This window comes from Belonocnema kinseyi, chromosome 8 (assembly GCF_010883055.1).
Source record: "Belonocnema kinseyi isolate 2016_QV_RU_SX_M_011 chromosome 8, B_treatae_v1, whole genome shotgun sequence".
NCBI classification, from domain to species: Eukaryota; Metazoa; Arthropoda; class Insecta; order Hymenoptera; family Cynipidae; genus Belonocnema; species Belonocnema kinseyi.
In genome coordinates this window covers 71,339,595-71,350,675 of record NC_046664.1, presented here as the reverse complement: position 1 = coordinate 71,350,675, position 11,081 = coordinate 71,339,595, and the positions used below count along the sequence as shown (strand labels likewise).

General features: G+C 29.2%; 1 protein-coding gene and 1 pseudogene across 6 annotated transcripts in view; one reads left to right on the top strand and one right to left on the bottom strand.

The window, feature by feature from the left end:
- Window positions 1–7,313: 7,313 nt before the first annotated feature.
- Window positions 7,314–11,081, bottom strand: part of LOC117178159 — a 47,223-nt gene continuing 43,455 nt past the window's right edge. For all 6 annotated transcript variants that reach the window (XM_033369436.1, XM_033369432.1, XM_033369435.1 and 3 more), the window contains one exon: window positions 7,314–9,007. In XM_033369436.1, the coding sequence (XP_033225327.1) occupies window positions 8,445–8,957 (513 nt within the window). In that variant the 5' untranslated portion in view covers window positions 8,958–9,007 and the 3' untranslated portion in view covers window positions 7,314–8,444. The remainder of the gene's footprint in view (window positions 9,008–11,081) is intronic.
- LOC117178157 overlaps window positions 8,791–11,081 on the top strand; it is a 3,205-nt pseudogene continuing 914 nt past the window's right edge.

The window sequence follows — 11,081 nt, the reverse complement described above, 5'->3', positions numbered from 1 at the left end:
GGCCACCGAGACTCTCCCAGAGTGCGAGGCGGGAATCGAACCCGCAAGCCGAAGGAGTGGGTCCAAAGCCTACGCTTTAGCCCCCACGACCATCGTCCCACTCCTACAAGTTTTAACCCAAAGAGATGAATTCTGAACCAAGAATATATTAACTTTCAACCAAGAACTATTGAATTTTCTTATTGAATTCTATTAATTCAGTTCTTATTTAAATAAAAGAAACGAGAAAAGGGGTTGGCAAGGAAATTTTCTTGAAAATAGAGGAAAAAGATCAATTCTTTAAAAAATAGAAAAGTATGGATGTGAAAACTGATTTTAAAACTTTCCCGCCAGCTTCAGAAACATGTAGTGCTGCCACCTGTGTTTATGAAAACAAAAACCTGTTTGGATTTGCTACTGTTCGTTTGTTTTGAACATAACTAAAACTACTCACCTGCAAAAACCGCAAAAAAGGCGTCGCATATATTTGAAAAAAATTGAGTATTTGCGATATCTGGCACCTGATCCTCGAAGTTGAGTCCCAATGCCATTTCTTTCAACCGTTCCAAGCTCAATCTCATTCTCTGAATTTTGATAGAAATAACATTTCGCAAATGCACTTAACATTTTAGATCGTAGCAGCTTGCACCATTTCGTTGGTAAAAACTTAAAAGAAAACTGTCTCGTTAAGTCTACCTGTACTCTAATTATTTCGAGTTCATCGCGTATCATAAGGACAATAAAAATCACTACTTAAACATTGCATGTTTCATGTTATTAAGATTAAAACTTTATACCTTCATGAGGTTTGTACTTGAAAATAATTATACATGGTGTCACAGACTTAAGTGTCCGGACTTATATAGCTGTATAAAAATTTTAAAAATAAATCGAAAATCCCTTTTCCAAAAATCAGTTGAAGTTCTAGTTTTTAAATTGTAACATAATTAAACGAGAGCAACCAGAAGCGCCGTATAAGCAGACGTGCGTGCGTGAGCGGTACTCAAAAGTACAGTGAAACCCTGCAATAGCCCTCCCTTTTATAGCCCTTCTGAGAATTGACGCCGCACCGCAGGTAGGTATAACAGGAGCTGCGCGTGGTGCGGGGGGTCGGCGGTTGTCACTCAGGCGAATACTCAGGCGTGAACAAACAAAAGCATAGCGGGCTATAATGAGTTAGTTCCTACCCACTGTTAGCCCCAAAATCGGCGCTATAGAAGAGTTTCACTGTATTTACCGGGTTAGGACGGGAGAATAGCGGTCACTACACTACGTTGAACTACCGCTCATGCACACAAGACTGTTGTACTGCGCTCCTGATTGGTCCAGCTTGAATATTTTATAACCCAAAAACTAAAACTTCAACTGATTTTTGGAAAAGGAATTTTCAATTAAATTTTTTTCATTTTTATACAGCCATAAAAGACCGGGCACTTGAGTCTGGGACACCCTGTATAGAAAGAGACTGAAGAATCGAAGATCCGTGAAAACGGAAAACACGGCTGTGAACTAGTAAAGAAGATATGGTAATCTTTACTGCTGCTGGCACCTAAAACTCGACGAAGGTCAACTACAGATACCGTTTGCGTCACTTGTTGTCATTGTCGTTGCCCTACTTAAAATTTTGGGTAGGGCACGGTTAGAAGAATGTTCACATTGGCTCTAACCGGTGTCTAACCGGATTTTGTCACCGCTCTTCTAAAAGTGAAAAGATATAGATCCTATACCTTTCGAATCATTTTAAATCGTTTCCTATCTCGTCCTATTCTTTATCTATCCACGTCAATCATTTTTTAACTTTCTGTCAATCTAAATTTACGTGTTTCTTTTCCAATCTCGTTTTCTCTACTTCATCCTACCCTGATTCTATGAACGTCAATATTTCCATATTTCTATATCAATCTGAATCCACGTCTTTCTTTTCCAATCTCCTTTTCTCTATCTCCTCTTATGCTTTATCTATCCACGTCAATTTTTTTCTATCATTTTTTTTTTCAATCTAAATTGACGCCTTTCTACCTTTTTTCAATCTAAATTGACGTCTTTCATTCTTTCCACGTCAATCTTTTTCTATCTCTATCAATCTAAACTCCCGCTATCTTTTCCAATCTACTTTTCTCTATCTTATCCTATCCTTTATATATGCATGTCAATATTTTTTCAATCTTCATATCAATATAAATTCACGTCTTCTTTTTCAATCTTCTTTTCTCTATCTCATCCTATCCTGATTCTATCAAAATCAATATTTTTCAATTAATCTAAATTCACGTCTTTCTTTTCCAATCTCCTTTTCTCTATATCATCCTATCCTTTATCTATCAATGTCAATACTTTTTAATCTTTCTATTTATCAAAATTCACGTATTTCATTTCCAATCCCCTTTTCTCTATCTCACCCTATCCTGATTCTAATAACGTCAATATTTTTATATTTCTCTATCAATATAAATTCACGTCTTTCCTTTCCAATCTCATTTTCTCTATCTCTTCTTATGTTTTATCTATCCACGTAGATCTTTTTCTATCTTTTTGTCAATCTAAATTCACGTCTTTCTTTTCCAAGCTCATTTTCTCCATCTCTTCTTATGCTTCATCTATCCACGTCAATATTTTTCTATCTTTTTTTCAATCTAAATTCACGTCTTTCTTTCCATGTCACTTTATGTATTTATAAAAAAAATACCGTTTTTTTACGGAATTAACAGCCAGTTATTTAACAATGATATTTTTCTCTGAATTGATAACATTTGATAATTGTTTGAACAAACTTAATTTAAAAATACATTTTTTGGCTATTTTTCAGCAGTTAAACTTGTTTTGTTTTTTTGTGTACTCAACTGTTAATAACACATTTTTAAATTTTTTTTTGTATTTTGATAAAGATCCACTGTTTTTATTTTTATTAATAATATACCGATGTGAAGCTGTATATCGTGTATATCTTACGTTAATGAAATATCTACGTTAATTAAATTGTTAAAAAAATAAGAATAATCGATCATTATCTAACTATTATAAAAAAGTTTTAAAAATGTTTTATTAACAGTTGATTATGCCCAAAAAACAAATCTAAATGCTGAAAAATAGCCAAATAATGCATTTGTTAATTTGGTTTGGTTAAACAATTATAAAATGTTATCGAGTCATACCTAAAATTCATTGTTAAATAACTGGCTGTTAATTCTGTGAAAAATACCGTATTTTATATATAAATACATATAACGATAAAAATTTGCTTAAAAATTTTTTGTTAACAATAATAAATTGTTTACTGTCATCAATATGTTCTTAAAAAATTTGAAGTTAGTTATTTACAGTTAATTGCGTCGAAAAAATCAAGTTTGTACCTCCAGAAGTAGCCAAATAGTGCAAATGTTAATTAAGGTACTTTAAACAATTCTTAATTTTTCTTTTGTGGCCAAATATTATACTTAGGTTTTATTCCCAAGTAATATATGATCGATTCTATAGAAAAAAACTTTATTTATTCCATTAAAAATACCTGATATGGATATTTGTTTATAAAAATTGCTTTTTAAATAACAAATTATTTATTAACTTTAATTAATTCAACTAAGAAACTCTTTTCGTCCATAAATAATTTATGGGCAAAAAGAGTTTCTTAGTTGAGACAAATCGTCGCCAATGCCCACAAAAATATTTTTATTCGCTTATTTGTTAATAACATATTTAATACATTTTTTAACATTTTCATTGCTATTGGACATCTTTTTAGGATAGTTGCTTTCAGTTTCCTATGTATTTTTGATTGAATTGCAGGATTTTTCAAAAAACCGGCGTACTTCGAAAATCAAAATGATTTTTTTTTATCTTTGTTATTAAATAAACAAAAAAATAAACCAAATTTTTTAAATCGGCCACGACAGTTCGATGCAAAATTTTATTAGCTTTCATTTTAAAAAAAAAGTTAAATTCGTAAAATAATTGTCTTCTGAAAATCAATTTGTCCAAGGACGTTTTTCTTGCCTTACTGTGCGGCGTGGCGAGCAGATTTTTTCGTTTTATTTGAGGCTCAACAAAAATCGTAGATTTCTTTATTTATAGAAAAAGACTAAGAAAAAACAAAAAGTATTTATTAAATAATTTTTATATGTTTCAACTAGTTCTTACAATCCAGAATATTTTCTCTTCTAAAAATTCCTTCGTTGATAATACGTAATTAAATCGTGATAGTTATAAGTATAACTAAATAATTCAAATAAAAATATTTCATAAAAACCCTTTAAAATAAGTAGAAATTATTTGAATGTTCCTTGAATATGAATAAAATTTATATTATTAATTAAATTTCTCTGAAAAAACGGTTGAATTCAAATGTACGGGGAAAAGTACTTGATCATAACCCCAGATTTTTATTTTCAAATATTAATAACATAAACTCGTTAAAAAATCTATAGCAACACATTTTGAAACAAATAAATATTTAGATTTTTCAAATATTTTTTAGTAATTTACATAATTTACAAAATAATTCTTTCTAATTAGTAAGATACGCTTGAAAAAAAATCTTACTTTCGTAATTTCTAATAAAAAACAGAAAATATTCCAAAGTTCAAATAACAATATTTATACATAAATAAATAAAATAAAACAATTAAAAATGTAAACCTCGTCTCATTTTTTAATTAATAAATAAAAAATATTTACTATTTGTTCGTTTTAGTTTGAGCTCAAAGAAAATCGTAAGTTTCTTTTTAGAAAAAGCCATTTTTTATTGGTTTTAATTTGAGTAAATCTTGTCATTAACTAAAGAAACTGCCTTAATTGAATATTGTATGGATTGTATAGTTAAAGAACAAATTTAAAAAATTTAATTCTACAACAAATTAAACTTCTGTTCAATCGAAAAAAGTTAATATATTTAATATCTACCGAAAATTTTGATAAGGACTTCTTGATCTGTTAAAAAAAACGTTTTTGCTACTTTTGTAAAATTTTGTAAATCGTATCATTTTTCATTTTTCTTGAGTTAAAATTTTTTATTATAATCATCAAATTAAATCGTTTAAAATTTTTAATTATTTTTAAAGTTTCAGCTTTAAAATTGTTTAGCCCCTCTTCTACAGTCAAATATGGTTGAATTGTAATTTTAATTATAAAAATGAGATGATCAAATTTTGAATTGAAATTTATAATATTTGTAATAATCATATATAATAGATAATCATATAAGTTATAAAAGTTAAAATTTTACGATAGTTTGTAGCTTATTCTAATTTTTGCAGAATTATTTTTCATATGTAAAAGAAACAATTTTATTATTATTAAATATCATTTATTCAAATAGAAAAGAGGAAGTTTTTCGAGTATATTATACATAATTTATATATAGGGTCCAAAACACTAATATTTTTAATTTTTTTTACATAGAAAAATTCATTAAACAAATGAAAAATATAATTGTCTTATCCACTATATATAAACTATATATATATAACTCTTTCACCAGGGCTACGGAAATAAAATATTCTAAATCAGTTGACATATTTTTATTGTTTTCTTCTACATGCCAAATATAAAATTTTTAAATCTTGTTTTGCAAAAGTATTTTAGAATGTTGCGCAAGATAGAACTGGTTTCGAGTCTTATTAGAATTTTAGAATGAATGGAGTGCCAAGAATTTACATTAGACTATTATTAATTTTAAGTAGAGAAGGAGATTTGCAATAAAAACTCAGATTGAAATATATTTTTTCTTCACAATTAAATGCAGTTTTTAATTAAATAAACCTGTCTTTCCGCCGACAGTAGAACAATGATTTTCATAATTTGAGACTTATGAAGCAATAAATAATAGTTATTTATGTTTCTTTATTTCACAATGTAGTTTTTTTATTCTCAATTATTCTACTTAATCGATATCTCAATATTCAATAAATATATACCTTAAGGAAAATTCGAGTCACTTTAAAAATTATTTAAGACATTTAGAAGTTTTCAAGAAATTTAAAAGTATCTTATAAATCTTCAGAAAGTTCTAAAATATTTTCAATTTCTTTAAAAATTCAAAAATTTCTAAATATCTTTTGTACTATCGAATTACTATTCTTAAAATTTTAAATAATCTTTCAGAATTCAAAAATTACCAACACAGGGAAACTCCCTAATTATAAAATTCCCGAATCAAATAAATTCAAAATTTGATAAATAATAAATCAATAAATCAAATAAACTACTTTCATGCGATGAACATATTTTTTATTTTACTTTTGCACTAGAGACAATTTCATTTTTTGTGACTTTCAGTCACCCCATTTTTATAAATCTTTTAGAATATTTTAAAATCTTTTAAAATTTCTTAAAAAATTATTTTAACGAAAAATTATTTTTAAAATTGCTATGAGTTTTAAGAAAATTGGTTTATTATCTTAAAGCCTTCTAATCAGTTCAAAATCCTTAAAAAGCTGAAAAATGTTATTTTGATATATTCTAAAATCTGCAATTTGTTTTCCACTTTTTGAAATATTTTCAAAGTTTTAATTATTTTTTAAATTGTTCCTAAATTTCAGTATCTCTTTAAATTATTAACTTTTTTAAATTGAAAAGCGAAGCAAAATATAAAAAATTGTATTAAAATCTTGGATATTCTGTTTCAAAAATTTTGGAAGCCATCTAAAATATTTGAAAATCATGTTTAATGTTCACTTAAAATAAATTTTTCCATGCATCCATCCTGTTTTTTAATCCTGCAATTTTTAATATTATGTAGCTTTCAAATTCCTTAATAAACGTATACATTTTTTATCCGAAATCCTCGAAAATCTACAATTTGTTTTAAGCTCTTTGAAATCTTAAAAATTTGATATTATTTTTGCAATTGTTTTTTCAAACTTCTAAATATCTTTTTAGATTATTCAAATTTTTCCTGAAAATTGGGTAGATCCTAAAAAATTACCAAATTTAATCTAAAATCTTCCATATTCTTTTTCTTACAATTTGGTAAATCTTTTACAATTTTCTTCTAAAATTATGATTTCAAAAGGAAAAATCATTTTTATTAATTTTCTTAGGAATCTCAAAAAGATTAATTTTTTCTCTTGAATACACGAATCTTTCCTAAATTTTTGCAATCTTGCCAAATTGAAAAATTAATTTGTTAAATTTTTACATTCGGCTTCTAATTTTTAGGAAATCATTTTTAGTGTTTTGAAATATTTTTCTCTCCACTCTGGAAATTCATTTTTTAAAGTAAAAACCCATTGAACAATTTCTTAGGAATCTTAAGAAAAGTTTTGTTTTCTCTTGAAACGTTTCAAAATTCTGAAAAATCTTCTTTGAAATCTTCAATAATCTGCACTTTCTTTTACATTTTTTTTTAAATCTCAGCAAGGAACGTATAAATAGAATAATATTTGCGAAATCTCGTCATAAAAACTTTGTAAGAAAAGGATTTAAATATGCAACAAAAAATATGTTTATATTGCAATTCACCAAATACTTTTGTGATAAAAATTAATTTCAGACAGACATTTTATTTTTTATATTTAGTAAATTTTTTCAGCTTGTAGTTTATAAAAGCTTTGCCAAAAGAAAATCTCCGTCTCCCAAAAAATAGACTGTCAGTGGCCATGACCCATTTTATGAATTCCAAACACGTTCCGCGTACAATTCTTATTTTAACTTCTATTTTACGTAACTGATACATGAATATTTTATCTTCTCAACTTAAATTTTAGTTTCTTTGGAATCTTTTAAATTGTATTTCTAAACATAAAATTATAATGTATAATTTTATTCCAGAAAATGTTATAAAGATCGTAATACGTCACAAATTATTTCATTAACTAAAGTAAAAATTAAATCTAGATTCTATACCTTTAAAAATAATAAATATTATTCCTCTACCTAATTATTATTAAACTCATTTAGTAGGTTGACCAAAGAGTAAAATTTACAATAAAATTAAAATCTTTATTTTTACCATTGTTACAAAAATATTTACGAAATTGCAATCTTTTTTTTTATAATAAAAATATCTTCTAGATATATAAAAAACAAGTTGGGTCCTCATGTGGGATTAATCACTATTTAATTGAGTTCTTAATGCGTTTCAAACTTCAGATAAATTTTCTTTTAATTCGCAAAACAACCCAGTTTTGCACCCAGTTAAAAGATTCTTCAAGAAGATAACAAAAACTGTAAAAGGATTTTCATTCTTAATCTCTTCCACAAAATTTTGATTTGAATGCTTCTTTCTTCAAGAAACTACTTTTAATTTGACGAACTGAAGTCAAACTGGTTCGATTTATTATGGCAAAAAATAAAATGATTTTCTGATTCTAGAGCGAAAAGCAGTTCTTACTGACCCACCTGCATCAAATTCATCAAAAAGATTTCCAAAAATCAATTTTCCTCCCTTCCAAAATGAAATCTTCCTTATGTCCTGATTTGGGCAGTGGGTCGGGTCAGCGCGGTGTATGCTGAATTATGAGATATCCAGTCTAAGTCGGGGGAGTAGACGAAAAAAGAAGAAGAGAGGAATGAAGATTGAGATGTCGAGAGGATGGAAGACGGAAGAGGCCAGAATAGGAGACTGCACAATTTGGGGAAAGAGGGACGAGGAGAGAATGTAAAATTGGAAGGGAATATATCGCCGCATAGTTTTGTAGATTTGACGCCCTCAACATTTGGTCCAACATACCCAGGGCCGACCAAAAACGTCTTCTTACCCGAGTGCCACTGCTTCTGTTGATGTATATGCTTTCAGAATGACTCCCGATGTTTTGGACGTTTTCCTGGTTCACAGTGGCCGGGCGTGGGCCCCTCTGCGTGGGAAGAGCCGTTGGCCAGCCCTGGAGCGTCTTGCGTGCCCATCTTGGGTAGCGTCGAAGCACCTTGCGGACGTTATATCTGGCGTCGCGACGCTTTCGAACCTCAGCCGCTCCGTAGTCGCCCATCGAATCACTTCTCATTCCCACGGTTAGTAAACTTATTCCGGATCCTCTTATTTTCATCAGAGTGACAGAACAGCTAGTTCTTTAGCTGTCATCAGTTTCGCTTCAGCCTGGAACAACAATTAGTGATTTCGGAATTAGTGTTGAGGTCCGGTAGTTGTGTATCTACTGATAAAGTGAATCAAGGATCAGATAGTATCTGGAAAAGTGAATAGAACTAGCGAGGATCTACTGCTATTACTAGTTAAGGAATCGTTAGTTCGAGGATTAGTTAATCTTGTGATGAGGTGTTGTGACTTGAAGAGAAAAGATTTTGTTGTTGAAAGCTGGTGATCTTGAATCGGATTGGTGGTCATGGTGTGGTGTGATGATGTTCTTTTGATTATGAGAAGTAGTCTAGAACTGAAGACATCTAGAAGCTTTAGATATCTAGAAAGATGCGGATTTCTGATGATATCGAAAGACAACTAGAAACTTCAGATATATGACTTTTTAAATATCTAAAAACAACTTTGTTAGAACCCTTTCTTCAAAAATCTTAATCAATTAAATTCTTCCAAATTTCTTCTGAAGATAGATGGATAGAAGTTTCCCTAACGGGAAGAGTTATCATTCCTGAAGGAGGAGTTGTAATTGCAACACCTACGATTACTCAAATCAGAAAAGTGACCTAGTTGTTTCGAATCTTCTTGAAGATCTAGGTCAAGATTCAGAAGAAATAGCTTGAACACCTCCAAACCAGTTCTAGGTCACCTCAGATTTGCAAATTACTTTTGTGCTATTTTTAGAATGGCTGAGATCTGAAGAAACAGTGCATTTATTTCATTCATTGGTTTACAGATAACTTTAATCTCAAGAATTTATTATTTTTTGTTTTCACAATAAAGACACTAAGAATTTAAGTATAGTATCCTGACGTCATATTACTTTTTGTGATCTGAAACTGTAAAATATTTAACAAAGTTATTTCTAATTTGGATTTAGATTTCTGGTGAACTTTGGTATAACATCTGGAACATAATTGATACAAATCTATAAAACTTTCTTTAAATGAAATTATCTAGAATACCAATAATATTATTTTAAAAACCAAAGCTTTATTCTAAAGTAATTTTAGATGTTAATTTTGTCAGTTGAAATTCCTAAAAATAAATCAAGGTTCTATACATAATCTCACCACAAGAGTTTTGAGCATAACCGACGAATCTAAAAATACTTATTGAAAGATGCAAACAACTTTTAAGAATTATAAATTTCAGAATTCTTAATTGATCCTTTATTTTTAAATTAGTAGATAGTATCCTTTAGAATACTAGATCTAGAGATTTTTTTTATTAAAAATTTTTACTCCGGGTTTTTTTGTTTTGTTGAAGAGCATCCTCTTTCTGAGTGGGATTCAAAAATCAATATCTAAAAAATACATATAAACAGCCCAAAATTTTTAATAACTAAGATTTTTCGACATTGCGTTAAAATCTGAGAGATACTGTTGCGAAATAATTTTGCCTTGGCAGTAGACAAGACAATAAAGAAACATGGTCAATGTTGTTTTGCAAATGAGAATTATTTTTCAACCATTTTTTCCGCATTTCATCAAAAGTCGTGTTTGATTAATTTTAGCAATGGCGAAAATCCTTGGGCATAGGAAAATCTGTAAAATTGATTTCTATGTTCCGTAAAATAAGATTTATTTTATTTCGAGCACGATTTAGATAAACCATCCCTTTATTCACTCACGGTTTTCAGTTGAAAAACACTATCGCATAACAGTTTATGGCCCCAGCTTTTTTCATTACATCATAGTATTCTAAATAATGAGATAATGGGATATTCATTGTATTGTCAATCTCTATTTTCATCTACTGCAAGTTGAGCCTATAACCTGTTAGATAACAGATTTTGAAATAAATGGTTTTACTGCATAAACAAGAGCACTTTATGTAAACCAGTCATTTATATTAGGATATCCAATTTTAGTTCAACCAAACCCACATATTGCATAAGAAAAACAATATTAACGAAATAATTTTCTAATTTCAGAAACCATAATCGAACCATCTCAAGATGTGTGACGACGACGTAGCAGCTCTTGTCGTAGACAATGGATCCGGTATGTGCAAGGCCGGTTTCGCCGGAGACGACGCACCCCGTGCCGTCTTCCCATCCATCGTCGGTCGCCCCCGT